The 26,504-nt window shown below is 36.0% G+C and overlaps 2 protein-coding genes across 2 annotated transcripts in view; both read right to left on the bottom strand.

Moving 5' to 3' along the window:
- Positions 1 to 26,504, bottom strand: part of LOC103044296 (P2Y purinoceptor 13) — a 353,924-nt gene that overhangs the window by 312,952 nt on the left and 14,468 nt on the right. The gene's annotated exons all lie outside the window — the stretch shown is intronic.
- Positions 1,720 to 24,279, bottom strand: p2ry13 (purinergic receptor P2Y13). Its single transcript, XM_022678811.2, has 5 exons — positions 23,963 to 24,279; positions 18,299 to 18,549; positions 13,682 to 13,924; positions 9,254 to 9,730; positions 1,720 to 3,444 (listed from the first exon to the last, which is right to left on the bottom strand). Exons 3-5 carry the CDS (start codon positions 13,904 to 13,906, stop codon positions 3,100 to 3,102), a joined length of 1,047 nt encoding a protein of 348 aa, XP_022534532.1. The 5' UTR covers positions 13,907 to 13,924; positions 18,299 to 18,549; positions 23,963 to 24,279; the 3' UTR covers positions 1,720 to 3,099.

The raw sequence follows: 26,504 nt of genomic DNA, 5'->3' as shown, positions 1-26,504 counted from the left end.
AGCAGGATGGCAGACATTAATAAGAGAGATGGAAAAAGACTGTTCAATTTCTGTGACCACTAATGGTTTCTGACCAGCAGAGTGTATTATGACTTCTTTACAATAAGAAATTAGTTTTGTTGTTTGCTGTTTTTCATGTAAAAGGCAGTTAATGTTTTATATAAAAAGGGACAGTCTTGGTGCTTGGCTTGGGTGTAGATGCTAGGAAAAGAATGCTAGGCTAGTACTTGCTGCCACCAAGACACATGAAGCCATCTAAATTTAACTGCCACTGATGCAATGCCACTGGGGCTCAACACGCTTGGAGGAGAGCACTAACTGTTAATTCCATTATGAATGCTACATACTGTATCTGTAAAAAGTGTATTTTAATAGTGTAATGTCATATTTTAAATAAATACACTGTATAATCCAATCTACCTCTACTAGGCCAACATAAGAAAGTAACCCAAAAATCAATAGTTTAGATACACACTCAAAAAAAGTTCATTTGTGTAGGTTCAACTTTTTGGCATATTTTGAGTTGAAATATTGCAGAATATTGTGACCTTTCTATTTGGTTAGAGCAACCTTGATGAGTTAAACATATCTCATAGGCTTCTGTTGTGTTCCCTCCCCTTTACTCACCATCAATGTGTATTCGCTCCCCCAAGCTACCTTCCCCAATGAGTTTACTTGTAATATTTACTTGTAATATTTACTGTGGTAACTACATGAACTACATAGTGATCTTCTTAGTGTTGAAGGTTGTAGAAACCATCCCAATCCTTTTTTCTGCCTATTTATCTCAGGTTTGATGTTATTTAACAGATCAGGTTTTACAGAGTAAAATTAAGTAGCAGTATTTTATTTTTTAGCAATGCATGTAATTTAGTTATTTTTTATTTTAAAACCTTCACTTTAATTTGTGTTAATGCAGACTGGCTAATTAAAAGCAATCAGATAATTTTGTTGAGTCTTAACGTGTAACTTTCTAATGTACATTTAAAAAAAAAAGTTTTTAATACTAAACATTCTCTTTTTTTAGTGTAGTACACACACCCGGTAAAAAATCCAGAACCTTTTACCTTCTATAAAACGACACATACATTTGAAAAGCAAATATTCTGCAATATCTTGTGGAAAAGAGTTTCCAAGTTTCTCTCAAGTATAGAGTCACTCAGGGAATGACGAACCAATGATCCAAGCCAAGACTTAAGCAAAAATGTATTTTTTGTGGGTTGCCCTCTAACACTTTATTTTTGGTTGCAGGACACGATTGACCGCAGTGCATAAATTGAGTAGCCACTCCCATCTCAGTAATTAATAAGATCACTTACTTTAAAACTGTGCAAATAGTCTATAAATTCTACAGAGATCTTCCAGTAAAATAACATTAATCTACCTCTCAAACGTGAGGTAAACCAAATCCCACTTAAATAGAGCTATAAATTGACTGGTTCTCACCTTGCCTTGCTTTACTTTTCTTTTTAGAAAACCAAGTGCTATGAAGTGGTTTGTGTGAAACTCTAGTGAAACCATTTTAGCATCTTTGATTTACAGTAGCTCTGTCTTTGAGCTTGGGTTGTACTTTCACAGATTTTATTATAATTACAGAAGTTATTATAATATTATAATTTGAATAAAATGGAAAATGGAAAAATTCAGTGACAGAAAATGAACACGGCCAAAAGAGCTCATGTTTTGACTAATACACATACATATAACGCACACACACTATAATTTATATTAGCCTATAATTCACATGTATGTATTTACATAGCAATCAGGAATCATTGCATGAATTACATATAAGGCATATACAGTAAGTACATTTTAAAAGACTGGCAAACATTTTGTGATAAACAGTGTTTATAAATCCAGACAATTTTAAATTGCATATGGTCCCTTTCTCACCTACCCTTGGCAATTTAAGAGCTGGATATACAAGCAAAATATGTTAGAAAGTTTCAGATTTAAGTTCGTTAAAATAAAGTTTTTTTTAATAATTTGTTGTATAACTTAATAAATAGACATAGAAATGCATAAAAAAACAAAATGCTCACTTCACAATAATTAGTCAGTGCGACACATTTAGTTAATTAAATCACGCTGAAAATAAAAATGATTAGCTTTTCCTGGTATTTTTTAAAGCAGTAGAAACATTTAGAATTATTTTATATATACAGCTCTGGAGAAAAATAAAATATCACTCTTATTAAAGTTTCTTTGATTTTACCAAATTGAAAACCTCTGGAATAGAATCAAGAAGCATGATCACAAGCCATCAAACCAAACTGAACTGCTTGAAATTTTGCACCAGGAGCGGCAAAAAGTTATCCAAAAGCAGTGTGTAAGACTGGTGGAGGAGAACATGCAAAGATGTATGAAAATTGTGATTAAAACCAGGGTTATTCCACCAAATATTGATTTCTGAACTCTTAAAACTTTATGAATATGAACTTGTTTTCTCTGCATTATTTGAGGTCTGAAAGCTCTTCATCTTTTTTTGTTATTTCAGCCATTTCTCATTTTCTGCAAATAAATGCTGTAAATGACAATATTTTTATCTGGAATTTGTGAGAAATGTTTTAGAAACTGAAGTGTCTCTTAATTTTTTTTCCCAGAGTTGTATTTTGTATATAGTACAGTTATTTTGCAAGTAGAAAAAGTGCAGAAAAAAAAACAATACAAACATCTTTTACATCAAATAAAACCTACTCTTCTTTCTTGGCATTGAGCATTTATGGGGTTCCTCAAGGCTCAGTTGTGGGCCCTATTTTATTTAAGGGTATTTGTAACAGTTGCTTATAGCCGTCTTTTTATACTCCTTACAAAAAAAACAGTACACCAGTTTTGCTGAAATGCAACGTCTCTTCACAAGCTTCTGAGCATCTCCAGGCTATAGTTGTTTACAGCAAAAACAACATGTAAAATCAACAGTTCTCACTCTCCTCGGAAAGTATATTCTCAAAGATCAGGCGAGGTTCTGCATAATCCACTCAACTCCTTCTCTTGTATTTGAATCAGCATATTAAAGGTTCCTAGGAAGCACAGTCTCAGAGCGGAAGAACCGGACTGATTGGTCCACTGCAGCTCCTCTGTGTATGCTAAGTGATGCTAATGGCTGGTGAGCTCAATAGATTTGTTAAAATGGGGCGTTTGGGATATCTCGGGCTTGGTGGAAGTCTCTGTGTGTGAGTTCAGGCCTCCATTAGCCAAGGGCTTGCGGGTGAGGGTGGCAGTGAGCTTCCTGCGGAAGACCCGGCACAGGAAGACGTAGATGAGAGGGTCCAGGCAAGTGTTGGTGGCAGACAGCCAGAGTGTGATCTCCTTGGCAAAGTAGAGCTGGTTCTGAGCCCAGCAGTGGGCGGACGTGCCTCGCGTCTGAGTGAGGGTGTAGGGCACTCTGGCCAAGTGGAACGGAGCAAAGCACACGAAAAACACGCCAACCACCACAAACACCTGAGAAAAGAGAAGAACAGGGGATGAATTTATAATCTGCAGAGGCCTGTAGCTTTAGAGCTACACTAGTGTTAACTTTCTCCATTATAAATATATAGAATCCATGTGATGTCTATTGTTGTATATTTTCAATTATTCCATTATTCACTATCCGTTATGAAATATTCTATATTTACATTACATTTCATTTGGCAGACACTTTTGTCCAAAGCGACTTACAATAATGAAGTACAAAAGTAATAGGAATTTAGATAACCCATTTTTAGATAGGGCTTAAAGGAGGTCGAAGGGAAATAAAGGGATAGAGAAGTGAAGGAGGGGAAGAAGGAAATGGGGTTAGAAGTAGTTAGTGTGTTAGAGGTGTTAGGAGAGTAAGTGCTCTTTGAAGAGCTCTGTCTTCAGGAGTCTCTTAAAGATAGCGAGAGATTCTCCTGATCTGGTAGTGGAAGGTAGTTTGTTCCACCATTGGGGAACTCTGTATGAGAACAGTCTGGATTGCTTTGTGTGAGTGTTTGGCAAAGCGAGGCGACGTTCATTGGAGGAGCGCAGCGGCCGGGAGGTAGCGTAAGCCTTCAGGAGTGAGTGCAGGTAGGAAGGAGCTGTTCTGCCATCACCTTGTAGGCGATTGTAAGAGTTTTGAATTTGATGCGAGCATCAACTGGTAGCCATTGGTGCTCAATGAGCAGCGGGGTGACATGTGCCCGTTTTGGTTGGTTGAAGACCAGACGTGCTGCTGCATTCTGGATCATTTGGAGTGGTTTTACTACGCAGGCCGGGAGGCCAGTTAGCAGGGCATTGCAGTAGTCGAGGCGTGAGATGACGACTACTTGCACCAGGAGTTGGGTGGCCTGTTGCGTCAGAAACGGTCTAATTTTCCTGATGTTATAAAGCGCGAAGCGGCAGGATCGAGCAACCGAGGCCACATGGTGCGTGAAGGAGAGCTGGTCATCAACCATAACACCCAGGTTCCTAGCAACCTTTGTCGGTGAGAGAGAGAGAGAGTCGATGCTTATAGAGAGGTTGTGTTGAAAAGATGGTTTTGCTGGTATGACCAGAAGTTCAGTCTTTGAGAGATTTAATTGAAGGTGATGCTCCTTCATCCAAGAGGATATGTCAGAGAGACACGACGATATCCGTGCAGAGATTGAGTTATCTTCAGGTGAGAATGACAGGTATATATCTACTAGTAATTATTCTGTATCAGCTATAAATTGTTCATTACCCACTATGAATTTGTTCTGTATCCACTAGCTATTATTCAGGATGTACTGTCATTTTTTTCAATACCCACTAGTAATTATTTAGTATTTACTATGAATTATTTAGTGTCTACTATAACATATTCTGTGTCTACTGGTAATTATTCTGTGTTGACTATGAATTATTCAACATCCACTATGAATTACAGTATATAGTTTCTATTGGCAATTAATTAGTATTGACTATTAATTATTCTGTATCTACTGGTAATTATTCAGTATTGACTGTTAATTATTCATGATCCACTATGAATTATTCTGTATCTGCTATGGAATATTCTGTATCCATTGATAATTATTCATTATTAACTATGATGTATTCAACATCCACTATAAAATGTTCTGTAACTGCTGATTATTTAGTATCGACTATGAATAATTCAACATCCACTATGAATTATATAGTTTCTACTGGTAATTAATTAGTATTGACTATGAATTATTCTGTATCCACTGGTAATTATTCAGTATTTACTATTAATCATTCATGATCCACTATGGATTATTCTGTATCTGCTGGTAATTATTCCGTATTGACTATTAATTATTCATTATCCACTATGAATTATTCTGTAACTACTGGTAATTATTCAGTATTTACTATTAATCATTCATGATCCACTATGAATTACTCTGTGTCTGCTATCCATTGATAATTATTTATTATTAACTATGATTTATTCAACATCCACTATGAATTGTTCTATAACTACTGATTATATAGTATTGACTATGAATTATTCTAAATCCACTATGAATTATTCTGTATCTACTAGTTTTACACAGTATTGACTGTGTAGTATTCAACATCCACTATGAATTATTCTGTATCTACTAATAATTATTCAGTATTGACTATTGATTAGTATGTATCTTCTGGTAAAAATTCTTTATCTACAAGTAATTATTCAGTATCGACTATGAATTATTTTATCTTCACTATGAATTATTCTGTATCTACTGATAATTGTTCAGTATCGACTATGAATTATTCTATATCCACTATGAATTATTCTGTATCTACTAATAATTATTCAGTATTGACTATTGATTAGTATGTATCTTCTGGTAAAAATTCTTTATCTACAAGTAATTATTCAGTATCGACTATGAATTATTTTATCTTCACTATGAATTATTCTGTATCTACTGATAATTGTTCAGTATCGACTATGAATTATTCTATATCCACTATGAATTATTCTGTATCTACTAGTATTTGTTCAGTATCGACTATGAATTATTTCATATTCACTAAGAATTATTCTGTATCTACTAGTATTTATTCAGGATTGACTATTAATTATTTTATATCCACTATCAATTATTCTGTATCTACTAATAAATATTCAGTATTGACTATAAATTATTATGTATCTTCTGATAAAAATTCTTTATCTACAAGTAATTATTCAATATCGACTATGAATTATTTTATGTCCACTATGAATTATTCTGTATCTACTGATAATGATTCAGTATCGACTATGAATTATTCTATATCCAGTATGAATTATCCTGTATCTACTAGTATTTATTCAGTATTGAGTATGAATTATTCTATATCCACTATGAATTATTCTGTATTATTCTACTGGTAATTATTTAGTGTCGACTATGAATTATTTTGTATTCACTATGAATTATTCTGTATCTACAAGTGGTTATTTAATCTTGACTATAAATTATTCAACACCCACTATGAATTATTGTGCATCTACTGGTAATTATTTAGTATCGACTATGAATTATTCTATATCCACTATGATTGATTCTGTATTTACAAGTAATTATTTAATATCGACTACGAATTATTCAACATTCACCATAAATTTTCTGTATCTACTGGTAAGTATCCATTGTCCACTATGAATTATTCTGTGTTTACTGGTAATTACTCAGTATTGACTGTAAATTATTCTATTTCCACTATGAATTACATTTTTTTACAAAATATATTTTAAAAAGAGGAAAAACAAGTAGAAAATAAACACAATAAAGAATCTCAAAAATAAAAAAGGCATATGATCAAATCACCAATTAGAGCCAACTCATACAAAAGACAATAAGAACAGGAACATATAAAACTGCAACTTGCAATTCTAAGTGCATATTCACAATTTAGAGGTAAAGACTAGTGTTAGGATAAGGAATATGGGACTAAGAAGCTTTCACTTTTACTTGTTTCCTTTTAGGGTCTTCAGTGACTGAGGACTTGCTACAGTATAAAATCCTTTATTATGAGGCCGCCATGTTTATGAGGGAGGGTTGGTTGTTCATTCTCCTCAGTTTCCACTGTATCATAAATGCAGGATTTATATACACTGACAGTCCTATCCTTTTCTGTTTTGGTGAATAAATAAACTAAGATAACAATGTGTGATGCCACATAATTCATGGGATGGCGGTGTGGGTGGAGGAGTCAGAAGTTCAGTAGATGTCAGGGATGATACAATCTCTAGATTTAAACACCACAGCACTGTTTTATGGGACTGTTGGGAAACGTGTGGAGAAAAAGCTATTCAACCACTATAGGAGGTCTGTGGACAGTAGTGAGGAATGTGTGAGGTCATTAAAGCCAGAGGAGGACCTTTAGACTATCTTGGATGTATGTGCCCCTCTTTTCCCCAGGGTATGATTAAGATTGTTGTAGGTATCTTAAAATAAGCGTGGCATTTCCTACCATTGTTAAGCTGATGGAACCCTCTGTTCTTAAACCTCTGTTTAAGATTGTGTTTGGAATTCCTTGAGGACCAATGGCTGAAAGCTTCCTCTCTCTAATTGGGTGCAAGATCATCACATATGGTATCAGCCTTCTCAGCCAAATGTGCAAAAAAAGTGTTAAAGCTGCTTTTCGTCCAATTTGGAGATACTGCAAGAGTCTGCAAGACTCTTTCTTCTCATTTAAAGATCCAACCAATCTGAAGTTACATTGCAAGTTTTGAGGTAATGTAGAGTACCAGTCCAGTAACAAAGTTTAGACATCTACAATTAAATGTTTTTTTTTTTCATTACTCATTACTTTCATTATGGTAAATTAATACTAAATTCATCCAAACTATGAAGAAAAACATACAGAATTACTTAGCAAGCAAAAGTAGCACCTCTTGCTTTGATGACAGCTTTGCACATCTTGGCTGGATTTTCTCATTCAGTTTTTATGAGGTGGAGTCACCTGAAATGTTCAGCTTTCATTTAACAGCTGTGCTGAACTTATCAAGATTAATTACTTAAATTTGTTCTCTTAATGTGTTTGAGAGCATCAGTTGTAAAGCTGTGAAGAGGTACAGTTGGTATACAGTAAACAGCCCTATGCATTATGGCTCTCATCAGGTCCATCTCAGGATAGGAAGAGCAAAAGTTACCTCTGTTGCCTTAGAGTTACCAGCCGCAGAACCCCCAAGTTAACAGCGCCCCAGATAAGAGCCCATCAAAATGCTTCACAGAGTATTTAGGTTTGTTTAATAGTTTTAATTTACTACATAATACCTTATGTGTTCCTGGATGACTACTGTATTCATTTACTATGCAGAAACTTTATCATTTAAAACTTTAGAAAGGTACTGTATGCTGATGTTTTGGCCATGTACCACATTTTACATTTCTGTCTTACTTTAACTGTCAGCATGTGGACAGTGATAACATTTAATGGTATGGGCACTCAGATCATATAATCAAGTCAGGTCAAGTCAAGTAGTTTTATTGTCAATGCTGCATATGTACAGGACATACAGAGGATTTCAATTTAGTTACTCGTTAGGTTAAATTACGTAAAATTATGTTAAGAGTGTGTAATCTGCATTACACACTCTAATCAACGAGGGGAATAAGGTAAAAAAGCTGAGGATGTTTTTTTTTTTAGTTTTTATTACAGCAATTTGATTGCAAAAAGGACGACCACTGGCCATCTATCTTTACAATGCCTGTTAACCCTTTGAGGCACCTTCTATTTTTCATCATTTCTCACGTTGCAATTGTTTTTCAAGAGGAAATCTCTGCAATGTTTTTCAGGGACAGTTAAAATGCCCTAACCCTCCATTTGTGTGTGCACACCTAGAGGAAGTGTATCCCAATTCTTGTAAAGCTTGAGGAATAAGGGGAAGTGTTCGGCTACATGGACCTTCAAACAGAGATTTTTGAGATTCACACTCAAAACAGAGCACTATGAGAAATCACTGGCAAGATGGCGGCACAAGTAAATGAAGAAAAACCCAAATTTGGGTATTTTCCTTGTTATATATGACAAAAAACACTATTTTTTCATATTTTAATGTGTAGTTTGAATGTTTTATGGCCACCTTCTACATAACAAGCATTAGGAAATGGCTAGTTGTTTGTCTCAGTAGCTAGCAAGCTAGCTAACTTTCTTGTTCCACCTTAAATGGTGCAGAAGAGTACAGAGGCTGCAGCATTTAAAGGGGAAAGAAACTGGGCCAACCCAATCTCTAGGGGAAGGATTTCACCCTTTCTTTTTAAAAAAGAGAAATGGGATTGGCCCTTCAACTCTTCATACCACACTTATAAAACAACACAAAGAACCCATACAGTACCTTGGACTTTGTGCGTCTGCTGGCTGTTCCGGAGCTGCTCTTTGAGGCACGGTATGACTTGTAGACCCTCTGGCTGATGAAGGTGTAGCACACGGCCATGAGTCCCAGCGTTCCCCAGAACACCACCTGGCACAGGTAGTTGAAGCCCTCGTGCCAGCGCAGGCCCAGATCACTCTTCAAGCTGCTGCACTTCACCCGGCCGCTGCGGGACACCGACGGCTCCTTGTTGCTCAGGATCACGTTGGGCAGGGCCAGGGACACCATGACGGCCCAGACCCCCGCACACACGGCCTGGCCAACGCCCACTCGCTGCAGAGCGCACTTCCCGAAGGGCCGCACGATCTTCAGGTAGCGGTCCAGGCTGATCAGCCCCAGCAGCAGGATGCTGATGTACATGGTGGTGTAGAAGAGAACAGCGGAGTAGCGGCAGTAGAAGACTCGGAGCGTGATGGAGCCCACGCCTGCGTCCCCAAGCACCTTAATAAAAGAATAAAAATGCTCAAATTAATCCTTTTAAACCCTTTAAAGCCTGAAGCATCAAGTTATTAGTAGAAATGTACTGTATAGACATTCTTGCCAGTCGGGCCCTTTTAAAATAAAAAATAAAAATACATACTGTATATTAACATTTTTCCCTTTTGGAAGAAATAAATTTTTTGGTATTTGTTTTAATTTGGATAAATTTTATATTTAAGATTTATATTTGGTATTGTTTTTCTACAAAGGTAAAAAAAAATAAAATAATGAAAGTTTTGAATACATAAAAATAAATGCTTTCTTACAAAAAAAGGAAAACATGGTTGATTGGTATGATTTTTGTAAGAAAGGCTCAAAACAACAACAAAAAAAAATTAAATATATATCTTATATTTGCTATCATATATGAATTTGATAAATACGTCTTGCATTGTATTAACTCTTATATTGCATTTGAGTTATTACATTACTCATTTTAATTTTTAAAATGACTTTTTTTCTGGATTTTTCTGGATCTGGATCTATTTTTCTGTTGCATATAGTGAAAAAACTATATTAAAGGAAAGAAATTATTTTCATTGATTTATTTATTTATAATTTAATGTGTTATATGTTTGTGTTGTTATTTGGGATAGATAAATACTTAATAAAGTTATCATACTGATATTAAAAAGGTGAAGATCAACGAGCACAGTGGAGTGTACAGTAAATAAATATGAAATTTTTAATCAGGTTTGGGTCGATTTTTGAGCTTAGGCTTGGTATATTGCATTTTTTTTGAAGGACTGTGTAAATTTAATCCCATTTCTCCAGTTGTTTGAAGTAGCAGATTCAAAGCTGATTTTTAAACCGTCAAAGCAATCTCCACTGAACAATAACAAGTTGATTTACATGAGAGATATTTTAAGAGCGTTTATACATTTTGGTTATTTTACCACAGCTTTGAAGCTGCTCTAAAGGAGGAACTCATCTCAAACTTGCAGATTGTAGCGTTAACCCATTTATTTGTAGGGAAGTGACTTTAAAAGCAATTCACAATTGTGGAATGTTACAGTAGTTTGTATTGAGTTTTATAGATGAAATTGCTATAGTATGTGGAGGTACACATTATTTTCTGTGTAATAATATTGTAACTACTGGTGTTTGCTGTTACAGATATCTTACAATAGTACTGCTTGTGTAATTATGCATATTGTTGCTTTCCTATAAAAAAAATACTTATCTCCATTTTTGTGGATTTTTAGTTTACCACATAATTTGAACAAACAAACTGTCCTGTACACTGTGCCAAGATTTCTTGATGAACGGACCAATAGAAACTCTTAAAAATTACCTGAAATAAACTCTTTTTACATTGACTTTCATTGAAAGTTTACAAGATTTTCTCTCTCTCCTGTAAAGTTGCTGTTTTGGAGATAAGTGTTTTTAATTGGACGCGACGATATGAAATACAAATTTTAGATTAGGCAAATGTTTATCAATTGCAGTTCATGCTGCCAATGCGATCATTAGTATTTACAAATGTGAAAAATAACAGTTATTAATAATTAGTTAATGGTATTTAATGGTATATTAATGAAAGTTATTAGTGTTACCAACTGGTTATCTTAGTAAAGGTAAAAGTAAATGAAGCCATTTAGTTTAATACTATTTTCTTTATTTATTACACATGTATAGCCTAAGCCTTAAGAGAGATTATGTTGTTATAGCTAATGTAAAACAGTTTTGCACATTTGTGCTATTCTAGCAGTCTATCTGTAACAATGAATACATTACCAGTAGTAACATTAGTAAAGTGTAACTGCTGTGGAACTACATAGTTATTATTAACATGTCTTCATACTAAACCAGTGGTATTTATGGAAGAAACGTTCAATAGTAGCTTAAAAAGTTTAAAAACTCACACATTTTCATGTAGTAGGCTAAAGCTTCTCCACAAGGGGCACTATTAGCATCTAATTAAGTTTTTACTGCTATTTATCACATAGCATATTGAGTGCTATGGCTACAGGCAAAGAAAATGCACACAAGACGTGGACAGCAACAGCTTATTTGTATAAAAATGACAGAGCTCTTAAACAGCTCATTCTGAAAGGAACTAAAAAAGGCAAGAAAATAGCTGGTGAGATCTCTTAATGTGAGAGTGATTTTGTGCAAATATTTTCATAAGCATATTTTGTATAACCCATAGGCTATACAATTCTAACATGTGTGAAAAGAGGTATAATATGTTTCCTTTAAACTCGGTTACACCACATGACTTTTGACCTGATTCTCTGTCTAAAACTCTCTAAAAGTCTGAGCTGCTTTTATCAACAGCCAATGGAAACAGAACATAAAAAAGTAAAAAGAGAAGTAGTTTATCTTTTTTACTTTTTATGTTAAAATGTTTTGAACATTTTACGCTGTTTCTTAAATTATATTCATATTCCACCTTGATGTAGTAGCTAAACTGTGGTGCTAGTTCTTTTCCCATACTACTTTACCATTTAAGGCGGCGCTGAAATAATAAGAAGCTAAAATCTGCCTTGTAGGTAGCATAGCCACCACAGACCTCCACTCTGTACAGACCAAGCTCACCCTGTTTTCTCACCCACAACCTCACTTAAAGCTGTGTTTCTCATTTGTTTTATTTTGGGTCACCACAAAAGGTTGCAGTAACAGTGATAGCAGTGATACTCAATTCAGCAGCAGGTTAACGTTGTATAGTGTGAGAAGTGTAAGATACTCAGAGGCTCAGTCCTATTTCTCTTTTGTACCCCTACCCCTTGTTTTTGAGTGTAAACCGAATTACAAGGGTTTGTAAGAATTGGGACAACCCTTCAAGAGCCTGATACAGATATAGCTAGATATAGCAGTGGAGTTCTAAAGTTCAGCAACCTAGCTGCTGCTTAACTAGTTATCTTTAGGGCATTGTATGTCTTCAGAAAGCTTTTTTTATTTTTTATTTTCCCATTCCACCTTAAATGCTGCAGCCTCTGGCACGGAAAAATGATCTAGCTAGCTACTGAGCTACAAACTACTAGCAATTTTTAATGCTTGTTATGAAGAAATGGCAATACAATATAAAGAAACTACACATTAAACTATGGTAAAATAAGCCTTATAAGAATTGGGACACCTTATCCCTAGATGTGAATGTACAAAACAGAGGGGTAGGGCTAAGGCCCAATCCCATTTCACCCCTTGGCCCTACCCCTTACCCCTTGGTGTCCCAATTCTTATTAAGCTAGAGGGGTAGGGGGAAGGGATAGGGCTTGTTAGCACTTCAAACTGAGATGTTTCAGAGGCACACTTCAAACTGAGGGTTTTGAGAATCAATGGGAAGATGGCGGAACAAAGTGACATTTAGCCCAATTTTACCAGAGTTTAATGTGTAGTTTCAATGTTTTATGGTCGAATTCTTCATAACAAGCATAAAGATGGCTAGCAGTTTGTCTCAGTATCTAACTAGCTAGCTAACTTTCCCGGTCCACCTTAAATGGACAAACAGACGGCAGAAGCTGCAGCATTTAAGGCGGAACGGAAAAAATAAAATAAATAAAAGCTAATTAAAGCTAATTTCAGCTCCCAATCACAGAGGAATTAAGGAATGGACAATAATAATTAATTTCTGCACCACCTGCCCCCTTTCTGAAGACATACAATAAAAGCCCTAAAGTTAACTAGCAGCTAGCTATGTGACTGAACTTTAGCGCTTCTGATGATGTATCAGGTGCTTAAAGGGTTGTTCCAATTCTTAGTGGGAGGATTTCTTCACTTTCCCTTGTAACTCTGTTCTAAGGTAAAGGGTTACACTCGAAAACAAGGGGTAGTGCGAAGGGGTGAAAGTGGTTGGACCAAGTCTGTTTAAATCTATAATGGTATGACTTCAAAAGTCATGTAGTCTTCCCGAAGCTTAAAAGATGACCTAAATTTTTAAATTAACAAATCCAAAAGCTCTATCAGTACCTTCACAGGCACGGTCAGGGTCATCAGCAGGTCAGCCACCACCACATTCTTCAAATACACCACAAAGGTGGAGCTGCTGCGGATCTGGAAGAAGATCCAGGCAGCCAGGCAGTTGAGCACGATGGCGGCCAGGAAGAGGATGCCGTAGAGGCTGGGGAAGAGGACGGAAGTGACTTTGATGAGCGACCCACAACCCTGGGAGGCGTTCTGCTGACTCGCATTCATCCTGGCGCCCAGCTCTGGCTGGAAAACGAAAAACAGCTGTGAAATGTGCTGCACAATTAGAGAAGTGGTGCATTATACTTCATTAAAAGCAGTCATGTTGAACTGTGGGAAAATACACTGAGGGGAAAGTACATAGAACCAAATTCTGCTGTTCACACATTCGGAAGCCACAAATAGAAAATTAAAAGGTCAGACTATGCAGTATGTGACCCCAGACCAAACCCCCAAGAGCAGCTGTCACGTATAGTGGTCTTTACCAGAACTGGGACATCCTGCAACCCTTACATACACAAAAGACTATTAATTGCAGTTCTGGTCATTTGTTTGTTAATGCAGTAATGGAACGCATATATAGGACAGACATACACCATGCATCTGTTTGTGGACAACACCTCATAATGAATACTTGGAGCTACTTTAAGTTGCACCCACTGGAACTGACACAGATATGAAAATGATGACACATACAATATTCCTAGCATGCATAACATTATGACCACTTCTTTGTTTCAACACCCACTATCCAGTTTTTAAGCTTCACTGATCACTGATGAATGCACATGCATTGTTTGTAGCTCTATAATTACAGACTGTAGTCCTGTGTCTGTTCACTGTATACTTTATTATTTTCCTTTCACCCTCTTTTTCATTAGTCAGGACCCCAAAGGAGAGACCTCCCTCTCATAAAACTCATAAACAATTGATGATGGGCCAATTGCAACGCTATTTGTTGACAGTGGAAGGGGAGATTGTTGTGCTATTTGTTGATAGGAATCTGTGGCACTAATTGTTAATGATGGGGGTTGGGTGATCCTGGGGCTATTGGTTGATGGAGGGTGCAGGGGTGCGGTGACACTATTTATTGATGGGGGATTGCAGCACTAACTGGTGATGATGGGGGATTGGGTGATCTTGGCATTATTGGTTGATGGAGGGTGTGGCGCTTTTTGTTGACGGGGAGATTGCAGCACTATTTGTTTATGAAGGGTGGGGGGTGCAGCCCTATTGGTTGATGAAGGGTGAGGTGGTGGTGTGATGCTATTGGTTGATGGAGGGTGAGGGAGTGGTGCGGCGCTATTTGCTAATGGGGATTGCGGCACTAACTGTTGATGATGGAGGTTGGGGGGTCTTGGCGCTATTGGTTGATGGAGGGTGCAGGGGTTTGGCGCTATTTGTTGATGATGGAAAGGGAGATTGTGGCACTATTGGTTGATGGGGGAGATTGCAGCGCTGTTTGTGGATGGGGAGGGGAATTGCAGTGCTATTTGTTGACGGTGCTATTTTCTAGTGGATGGTAGACAAGGAGATTTTGGGGATATTTGTTGAAGGGGGAGAATGTGATGCTATTAGTTGATGGTGTGATTATGGTGCTATTGGTTGACATGGAGGAGCAGAGTGAAAATAAGGTGCTATTTATTGCCGGGGGGTTGGAAGATCGCTGAACTTTTTGTTGATAGGAGTGGGAGGTTGCAGCAGTATTGGTTTGGGGGGAGCTCATGCTGCTATTTGTTGATGAGGTTGTGGTGGCTGCACTATTTGTTGATGATGGTATTATTGGTCTATATTGATCACGGAATTTCCGAGATATTGTTTATCATTTGTGGGCATCAGGGACTCCCTATTAAAATGCTTAAATTGTTAAGTGTCAGTGTGTGTTGTAGTGAATTCGACAGACAGTTTTTAAACACACTAAGAATAGCCCACCAACAGCATCTTGGGGCAGTGTCCTGTGGGCAAGCATCTTGTGAAGGATTTGTGCATGACCAACAACATCTGTGCAGCAACAGATTCAGAACTTCTATCCATGACTTTACATCTACAAGGTACAGCAACTACAGGAGGGTCTAGTAGATTAAACACAAACACACACACATACACACACACACAAACACACACACACAAACCACAAACACACACTACTAACACACCACCACCATGGCAGTCAGTGTCACTTAAGTGCTAAGAATAAATTATGCACCACACCAAATAAAAATAGCTCTGTGATGATCTTTCCTGTTGGGTCTAACTATAAAAGAAGAGGGTGAAAGGAGGATAAAAAAGTATGCAGTGAAACAGATACAGGACTATAGTCTATACTTTTTACAGACTACAAGATTTTCCTATGTGATCCTTAGAAAATTGATAAAAGGGGTAGAAACAAAGAACATAATGTTAGGCTTGATTGCTGTATAGTTTATGTGGGATAGAAATAAATCCATTGTAAAACCCCCTAATTTTTGAGATTTTTAACTTTACTATGTCAGTATTTCATAAGGAATAAACAGATACATTTAAACTAAAGTACTTCTTTTGATTTAGCTATTGCCTTCTAACTTCACTCTGACACTATCTTCAGGATCTCTCTTATGTAATGCACCAGATAGTCAGTCTCGTGCAGAGGGGGCTGCACACGCGTGCATCGCCCCTGCAGCACAGTTTCACAGGTGCCCATACTGGAAGTGCAACTAAAGAACTGAAAGGAGATGTCTGCAAAAGTGGGTCAGAAGCTTTAACAACAGCAATAAACCCTGCCGTACATTTCGAGCAAAACAGTCTGCACTGAGAATAAAAAAGGGAATAATACTGAAAGACACAATAATCAAAAAGTATATTTTTATAGCCTAACACACATCAGGTGATTAGTAAAAATGGCACAATTAATTTAAGTTGAGTTTAACACCTCTTCAAAAGGATTTAGAGACTTAAATGTGCTCTACCAAAGGGCTGAATCAGAGGATTAAAAAGACTAGATCTTTAAGGGACTCTTAGTAAAGGAAAAACAGAACTAACAGAAGTAAAATTACTGTTACTTTAAAGAGTCACATTGTTTAATAAACAGCTGAAAAGTGTTCCTTTGACATAATGAAAAATACCTAATTAAAATTTGTAGAAACCTTTCCTTACCATTAAAAAACACTTTTATTGCAAATAACCAAGCTGTTGGCAGCTAACATGCCTACTGCCAGGTGTTGGATATCCCCCAGCACTGAGCTGTAAAGCTCAATCTATTCTCTGATTTTGCTATTTATAGGTATATGTTTGAGTAAAATGAACATTGATGTTTTATTCTATAAACTACGGACAACATTTGTCCTAAATTTTAAATAAAAATATTGTAATTTAAAGGATTTAGTTGCAGAAAATGAGGAATGGCTGAATTAACAAATAAAAAAGATGCAGACCTTTCAGACCTCAAATAATGCAAAGAAAACAAGTTCATATTCATAAAGTTTAAAGAGTTCAGAAATCAATATTTGGTGGAATAACCCTGGTTTTTAATCACAGTTTTCATGCATCTTGACATGGTCTCCTCCACCAGTCTTACACACTGCTTTTGGATAACTTTTTGCCTTTAATCCTGGTACAAAATTCAAGCAGTTCAGCTTGGTTTGATGGTGGCTTTTGATCACCCATCTTCCTCTTGATTATATTCTAGAGGTTTTCAATTTAGTAAAATCAAAGAAACTCGTAATTTTTAAGTGGTCTCTCTTTTGTTTCACGGTTTTATATGTGTTTTTATAGTCTATAAATATAATAAGCGTCTTACGACAGTAATAATTGTTTTTAATTGGTTAAGTAATATCCCAATTAATTAACTGACACTAATTAAGACATTATTATTATTATAACAGTACTAAATTTTAATGCTGAAAGATGTTGTAAAAAGAATATATTAGAAATTAATTGAGACAGTAGTTTGAATATGATGTAATTATTAGTGTAATGTATTAATTAGCGTCAGTTATTATAAAAATTAATTGAGACATTCTATCATAAGTACTGTTAGGTCATGTGTCCTTATTTTTAAGTCTTACCCTATTTTTATATGTTTTTTTTTGTTTGTGTGTGCATGTGTGTTTTATAATGCTACTGGAAGCCTAAAATTCCTGCGAAAAAAAAAGAAATATATATATAATCCTATCCATCTTTCTAGCTATTTACTTGTGCCTCATCTACATTTTATAAATATGTTTTAACAAGGATTATTTAAAATAGCTAAATGCATTCATGTGTCCACAAATATTTGTATATATTTGTGTTTGTGTTTATATGCTACACAAAAGGAGGCGTAACGACAGTAGTCAGTAGACATGACCTTCTGACATCTAAGAGATTGCACATATAAGCCCAGCTGTGACATTAAAGCTGTAAACGGCAGTGCTGTGACCTTCAAGAGATAAAAGATGAGCGATATAGACACATGACATTCACACTCTACTGTACCATCACCTCAGAAATGAGCACTGCTGCTAAACACAACAAACTGTTTATTCCTAGCTTATTCTAGAATAGCTGCACAATAAATGTATTGTTATATATTTTAAACATTGCAAACAGTATAAACTATGCTGATTCATATTTTTAAAAATGCATTAATAATGAAAAACTCACCAGCTGCTTTTTTAAAGAAGTGAAAACTCCTCTTTAGTTTCTGCTCAGCTCAGGCTGATTCCACCGCATGAGGACCAGTGAATGCCCCAACACCTCCCATCCGATAAGAGACTGCTGCTGTATGGTTGTGGCCTGAAAATGTGCGCACACACACACACACACACACATACACACACACACACACACACACACACACACACTTTCTCTTTCTCCTGCTTTCTCTCTCTCTCGCTCTCTCTCCCTCTGTCTCTCTAACATACACACAGACACAGACACACTTGTTTTAATACAATGTAAGGACATGGGGGGTCATCATTCGCCATATGTTTTATATAATTGCCCTTCAATCAAAACATCTTTAAATGACAGTGTTTTCAAATGACACTGAACGCAATGAAATCCCCACTGCAATGCTCTTAAATTTAATACAAAGTCTTACAAAAGTAAGATAAACCAACACTCTTGGTTTCACAAAAAAAGGAAATGTGCTTATTTTAAAATTATTCAGCTAAACAAAACATATTACACATAAACTAAATAATTTTGTTTTTCATTTGAGTTAAACTCACTCCATTCCCTCTGGCCCCTGGCACCATCTAGTTGCATATTGACTATGTGTCCCCACCCCTTACTCATCGTCAGTGTGTAGTTATTCCCCCAGACTACTTTCTATTAAAAAGATGTTGGAAAAAAAAATACAAATTATTTAAAAAGGGGTATTGATTAAAAGTTCTAAAGTGTAAACACTCCTTCTCCTGCTTTCTCTCTCTTTCTCTCTTTCTCAATGCTGCTGGTACTATCTATTTGCATATTGGCTATTTACATCCACCCCTTTCTTACTGTCTGGGCTTAGTGTTGTAGGCTGTAAGAGCAAGCTCGTTTTTTTCTGTGTTGCTGAGTGTGATTACACAAGACTATCACTGTCTGTTTTCTTTAACACATTCATATCAATGTTAAGCAATTATAAAGTGAAAAATACTACTTATTTAAAAAGAGGTATTGATTAAAATGTTCTAAAGTATAAACTCTTTTTTTCTTGCTTTCTCTCTCCCTGTCTCTCTCTCTCTGCCTCTCTCTGTCTGTCTATCTCTCTCTCTCTCTCTCTCTCTCTCTCTCTTTCAAACACACATACACAAACTTGTTTTTTATACAATATAAGGACATGGATTCATCAATCACCATATGTTTTATATAATTGCCAATCAATCAAAATTGAAATGACAGTTTTTCATATGATACTGAATGCATTAGGTTCTGGTACTATCAATTTGTATATTGACTATGTGTTCCCACCCCTTTCTCACTGTCAGTGTGTAGTTATTCCCTCAGACTACCTTCTCTTAAAAAAAAGATGTTCATTCTTCATATCATTTAGTGATTGACTGCTTGAACTTAAGTGTAACTTAACTTAAGAGCAAGTTATTTATAAACTGTGTTGCTGAGTGTGACTATTTTTTTTTAGGCTGCGTAAAGCTGATTACTCTTAAATTAACTCAAGAGTTCCTAGTGATGTCAGTTTTTGGCAGATTAATATTAATGTTTTAGGAATTAAGAAAAGAAAGAATAATACTTATTTCAAAAAGGGGTATTGATTAAATATGTACTAACATATTATTTCATTTTTATATTTTCAAACTAAATTCCTTGCTGTTTTTCATGCAGTGGGTTGGTGATAAGCATGTTGACCTCCCACTGTTGGGGTCTTGGGCTCAAGCCCCTATCTGGGTGGAGTTTCCATGTTTTCCCAGTGTCTCCATTGGTTTCCTCCGGGGACTCCGGTTTACTCCCACAATCCAAAACATAAAGATTAGGTAAAAAATCAGTCAGTGTGTGTGAGAATGTGTGTAAATGTGTTTATGCCTAGATATGAATAGACACTCTGCACTGGGTGAACTCCCCTTAGTGCTCGATGGCCTCCAGTTGGATCATGAAGTGTTACCTTAGAGCAGGGTTTCTCAACTGGGGGGCCGCGATCCACCAGGGGGCTGCGAAGCACCCTCTAGGGGTCCACAGGCTCACCCTCAGAGGGAGACAGTAGCCTGTAGTGAGCAATTTAAATCAGGGATCTTAAACTCGCGGCCCGCCGAACAATATTTTGCGGCCCGCGGCTTGAAATAAAATTTTAGTGTCCACCAGCACAACTCATCCTATGAGCGCAGCCCCGCCCTCCGGCAAAAAGTTCCGCTGTGTGTGAGAGAGGCACATACCAGCCTTCTACACACAGAACAGCTAACTTTCAACCATGGAGGAGAAGCTGAAAACTGATTTATAGAACTATAGATCACTGTAAGGTTGATTAAAAATCTTAAACTTATGATTGACCACACCTGTTGCTTCATTTGAATAAAAAAAAATGTCACAGATACGCACACACGGAGAGCCGAGTCATCAGGTGTTCTGTCGAGTTGTGCTACCCTGTCAAACTGTGCTACTCTCATGTGTATATTTAAAGGTAAACATACAAAAGAAGCAAAATATTAGAGCATGTTTCCAGTAAGAAGTTCAAGTGGTAGCAAGAGTTTTTTATATATATTTTTGTAAATATTATTATTATTATTATTATTATTATTATTATTAGGGGGGCCTTGATGCAATCAAGTTGTAAACAGGAGGGCCATTACGTAGAAAAGGTTGAGAACCCCTGCCTTAGAGGATGGCTTAGAAATGACAAAACCTGTATACGTTAAGAGGTGAGATCTTGTAAAAGAGAGGCTGATTTTTTAAAAATTGGAGCAAGGTGTTTGATTTTCGAGGCCGGATGGAAGATGAGACCATCAGATACATTTTTGATCAAGTTTTGCAGGTATTTACAATTTCTCAATCCACAGTGTTACGTTTGTACCTAGAATACATAATAGATGGCATAATCTAGATGCTAATGATCATGATGGGTGATTTCTGACTAGAATTATTCATGCAAACTAGTTTGTCAAGCAACAGTGTCTGAAATCAAATCTCTATTCAATACTGGAGGCAATAAACACACAAATCCTGCAATTCAGTGCAGCGTTTTTATTTATTTATTTTTGCTTCCATGAGACATGGGGCAAAGGTCATGGGACATGATACTAGCTCCCGTCCCATGACATGTGGCATGTCAGCGTATGTGTTTACTTGCACTACTAATGTGTCCCACATGTATTATACACGTCACCACTGTTGGAACAAAACCTCATTAGTCCAGAATGAGCACTTTGAACACAAATGAGAAAGGGAATAACTTTCTCAACTTTGAATAGAAGATACTCTTTGAAGTTATTTCTGATCAATTCATCCTCACTAGCAGCTCGACGGGAAACTCGCTCTCTGGCCTTATGCCATCTTATATCTCATCCATGATTTCTATGAACAACAGTAATTATCAGACCTGCTCTAGTGACTGGATTACTTGTCAGGTTCCTAGAGTTTTTACTTAACTGGGAAAATCTGCTTTTAGCTACAGTAGAGCACCAGGGAGCTGGAATTCACTACAGGAAACTCTAAAACTCATTTTAAAAATCATTTAAAACTCTAAATATCTAACCACCTTCAGACAGCCTGTAACTGTTTTAGTTGTTTGAGTTGTTTCTTTTACCTTTTTATTTACTTTAATTATTTTGTCTTTTTATTTATCTATTTTTTTTTCCTTTTCTTTTAGCCCTTTTATTTTATTTATTTTTTATTTATTTCATTTTCTTCTTTTATTTGTTTTGTTACTGCTTTTACTTTTGGCTTTTTACCATTTTATTTAATTTATTTCTTACTTTTATTTTTATATATTTTTTTAATCATTTTTTTATTTTACTTTTTTTTATTATTATTGTTTATTTTAGTTCCATCATTTACTTAAAAAAAAATTGTGTTATTTTAGTCCTCTATTTCTTTAAATGTGTTTATATTAAATTTTTCTACTTTATTATTCTAATTTATGTCTTTGTTTTATTGCTTTACGTTTTTTGCCTGTCTGCATATCCTTTTATTTTGAATTATTTCTTCTTAAATAAATCTTACATTGTTCGCTTGTTTTTATAATTTAAACTTAATTTTCAATCCCTTTAATTTTGTAAATGCTCGGCTTCAATGAAAATTAGGGTTACCCTCAATGTATTAAGTGAAATAAAGGTTGATTGATTTTAAAAATTCCCACCCTTTAACTGTTAAGGGGTGACTGGTGTTTTTTAAATATGTTGGAATCCCATTAAAAAAATAACGACACAAAAACAAATGTATCATGTAAAAGATATTTCTTTTGGTCCTGTAGGTTAGCCCTGTCTTTTTCCAGGAACATTTGTCCTGAAAATGTATAAAAACAAGCCTACACACACACGTTTTCACTACTTGTGGCCTCTAAAAGACTTCCTTCTTGTCACAATAAGTCCACCGTGCCAGTGGCAGGCTGAATATTCCTGTCCTGTCCAGCTTCCTGCCTTTTGTTTGGAGGAGGGAGTCCGTTCAGCCTTACGCCAAAGTTTATTTACTCATTTGCATCCGTCTCAATAGTGTGAAAAGTGATGCTGCTCTGCACAAGCTGAAGGCAGCTCTTCAGGAACTGTCCCTTTATCTCCTGGAAACAAGGCCAGTAGGCAACAGGAAACCCTATTTTTTCAGTGACTGGCAGTAGCAGAACACAAGCCACAGCCTAGTGTTTTTTAATAATTATAAAACATAGCAGCAGACTGTAACATTAAGTAGGTAAATATATTTAACCTAAATGCAACTCTATTGATACTCTAATTTTATGCCCTTCAAGATGTGGCCAATCTACCTATAGATCCTGAAAAAATAAAAAGACCACTTTTTAGTTTCTCTGATTTTGCTATTTATAGGTATATATTTGAGTAAAATTAACATTGTTGTTTAATTCTATACATTACAGACTACATTTCTCCCAAATTGCAAATAAAAACACTGTCATGTAGAGCATTTATATATTTATTTATTTATTTTTTTATATAAAGTTAAGAAATCAATATTTGGTAGAATAACCCTGGTTTTTAATCACAGTTTCATCCATCTTGGCATGTTCTCCTCCACCAGTCTTACACACTGCTTTTGGATAACTTTATCCTTTACTCCTGGTGCAAAAATTCAAGCAGTTCAGTTTGGTTTGATGGCTTATGATCATCCATCTTACTCTTGATTATATTCCAGAGGTTTTTAATTTAGTAAAATCAAAAAGTCAATCAAACTCCTCATTTTAAGTGGTCTCTTATTAGATGTTGGTCTCTTAGAAATGTTGAGACAGGGTAAGGGACAGATTTTGTGTTTAAATTATGTAGTAAATTAAAAATCAACCAAGGTGGAGATATTTGTTTTTCATGACAGCTCTGACTTTTAAACTTGTTGCTGATAACAATCTGTATGGTCATATTATTTTGATGCAGAGCACACAGCATTTATTTAAAAAAAAAAAATCTGGCCACAATACACACATATATATATATATACACACAAACACACACACACACATATATATATATATATATATATATATATATATATATATATATATATATATATATATATATATATATATATATATATTAGACCAATGTCTAATTCTTGCTCATTTCCACTGATATGGACATAATGTAATTAGAAAACTATACAGCATGCAAACCCACATCCTGTGGCTGCCATTGAAATCATATTAAGTATGACAACATATTAAATGGAAGAAATTACCTTATCACAGTGCGTGCAGGAGATCAGAGAGTGGCAGAAGGACTGAAAGGTTGAGGTATAGTCTAAAGTCTGTCTATAAGTCTATAGTAGACTGCTGAAAAGCTGCTGAAATGGGTTTGTTCATTGTGAAAAATAAAAAAAAAGATGTCTGCTGCCACCTATTGCTCTTCAGAGTCATCCGTCTTTCTGCAATGTGCAGTAAAAACTTAGTTTTACTTCAAATCACTGAGGATACGCTAAGAAAAACAGCCTTACACTGAGAACGAAGGAACAGAGTAGCATAATAGCTAGTTAATTTAGTTATATAATTTAGAGTTTCATGTAGATTAGACAATCAGAAGCCTCTAATTTGCTTTAATTAGCAAAATTGTGTCCTAATGTTTCCATCGCAGAAGTGTATTTAGGGATTTTTTACATGAGTATTATATAATTTTGTGGACCAAAACAACTGCACTGTGACTTGTGAGCTTGCTATGTTAGCAATTAAGCTAACAATGGGATACAGATAAAAAAGCTAATCTGACTCTTTGTTTTGTTCATTAATTCTGCAGACCTGATGTCCTGAGCTAATCAGGTACAGTATATTAAGCATAAATCGCATTATTTAGCACGTTACTTAGTCATATTGCCTGAGCTATGTAAGTAGCTATGTCAACTAGCTAGCTAACAATAACAGAAAAATAAGGATCTGTTTACAGAAAAGCAGAGAAGAAGCAAGAACAGTGATGTATTGATAAACAGCTAATTTAACTCTGTTTAGCTTATTTTTTTAGTTTAGCTAATCTTTCAAATCTTTCAAAGTGAACACTAAGTAATATTTAGCGAACTTAGCTATTTTAGCATGTTTTTAGTAGCTCTAGGCTGAGTTGCCATGTTAGCTAGCTAGCTAACATAGCAAGCTAAAATTCAAACATAAGCAACACTCATAGAGCAGCAGCAAAGGAGCAAGAAACTAACATATATATATATATATATATATATATATATATATATATATATATATATATATATATATATATATAAGAAAAAAGAAATACAGAATATAATTCAAGAGTATTAAGAATAGTTTATCCAGTATTTTATTACGCACCTGGAAGGATTTCTTAAAACATTATGAGCATTTCTGTGAAGATATTCTTTGAAAGTAAGCATTAAAAGGATTTTAATAGATAGATAGACCGATAGATAGATAGATAGATAGATAGGTCAGCGTTTCTCAACCTTTTTTCTATCACGACACCCTTTAAAAGTATGCAAAATCTCAAGGCACCCCAGTATACAAATTGGGGGGGGGGGGGGGGGGGGGGGGATGACGAGGAGAGTTGCTGGCGGAATATTTTATTTCAGGTGAGAAGGGGGGGTGGGGGGGTTATTTACAATTAGCGCGAAACCTGCAGACTTTTCAAACGAGTGAAATACTCTGCTACACTCACTGCTGAACTACCACTGGATGAAGAAGTTAATGGCTCCGATTCAGAGTTATCTGAACCTGCAGTCTTCTTTAAAAAAAAAAACGTTCCATGCGAGCTTGAGCGCTTCACACTACTCTCGCAGTGCATCGCGTGGGGGAAAAACTTTACAGTGTGTGCCAATTTAGGGGCCGCATCCTTCGGAGGCTGTATTCGAAGACAGATTGCGTCACAGCTGCGCAGTAATACACCGCCTATCTCTGTGGGTCGCATCCTCCAGAGTATGATGCCTGTGAATTGGGACACACACCGACACGCGCTGACTCTGGAAAGGAAATATGCACGTGATGCGAAATATTTTGACGGCACCCCCGATGAAGCCAGACGGGGTGCCGCGGCACCCTGGTTGAGAAACACTGAGATAGACAACAAGCGTGAAAGAGTGATAGAAAGAGGAAGCTAGCAAGTTTGTGGTCTGTGGTGTTTGCACTTGCATGAAAGTTTCACATAAGAAAGCTGCACTGTTATTTATGGTCAGTCAGAGAGTTTTTACAGGCAGCTGCTCTGGTGTATTTATACGCTTGTTGTAAGACATGTAGCTGCTAAACTTGCTAATATAATGTTTTGTTTTTAGTATTAGATACATTAAGAACAGGACATCCCCTGTTGCTGGGTGCTTGTGTCCTCAGCATGCACTGCAAATCTCTCTCTCTCTCTCTCTCTCTCTCTCTCTCTCTCTCTTTCTCTTTCACGTTCATCTCTCTGATGAGATGTGTAAAAACTAATAAAAACTAGCAAGCCCACCCTAAAAACTTACTGAACAGAAAAAATAAAAACAAAATAAAATTAAACTATAATAAAAATGAAAAATGTAATCACGTAGCTCTGGGCGCACGTGAACGCCTCAGCGTTTGACTTGCAGCATTGTGTGTAGCTGTTCTTAAAAATCATTTAATTAAATAATAGTTCTATGCTTTTATGTTACAGTGTTAATTAACATAATTCTGATCATATTTCGCTCATTTAATCAGCCCGAAAACAGACAGTTTATGGGGAGGATCGGGTCGGGCTCATAATGACAGTTTATGGTTCGGGTTTGGTCGGGCTCGGGCAGAATGTGCAAGGGCTAGGGC

This window comes from Astyanax mexicanus, chromosome 4 (genome assembly GCF_023375975.1).
Source record: "Astyanax mexicanus isolate ESR-SI-001 chromosome 4, AstMex3_surface, whole genome shotgun sequence".
Taxonomy (NCBI): Eukaryota; Metazoa; Chordata; class Actinopteri; order Characiformes; family Acestrorhamphidae; genus Astyanax; species Astyanax mexicanus.
This window is presented reverse-complemented; position numbering and strand designations above follow the sequence as displayed.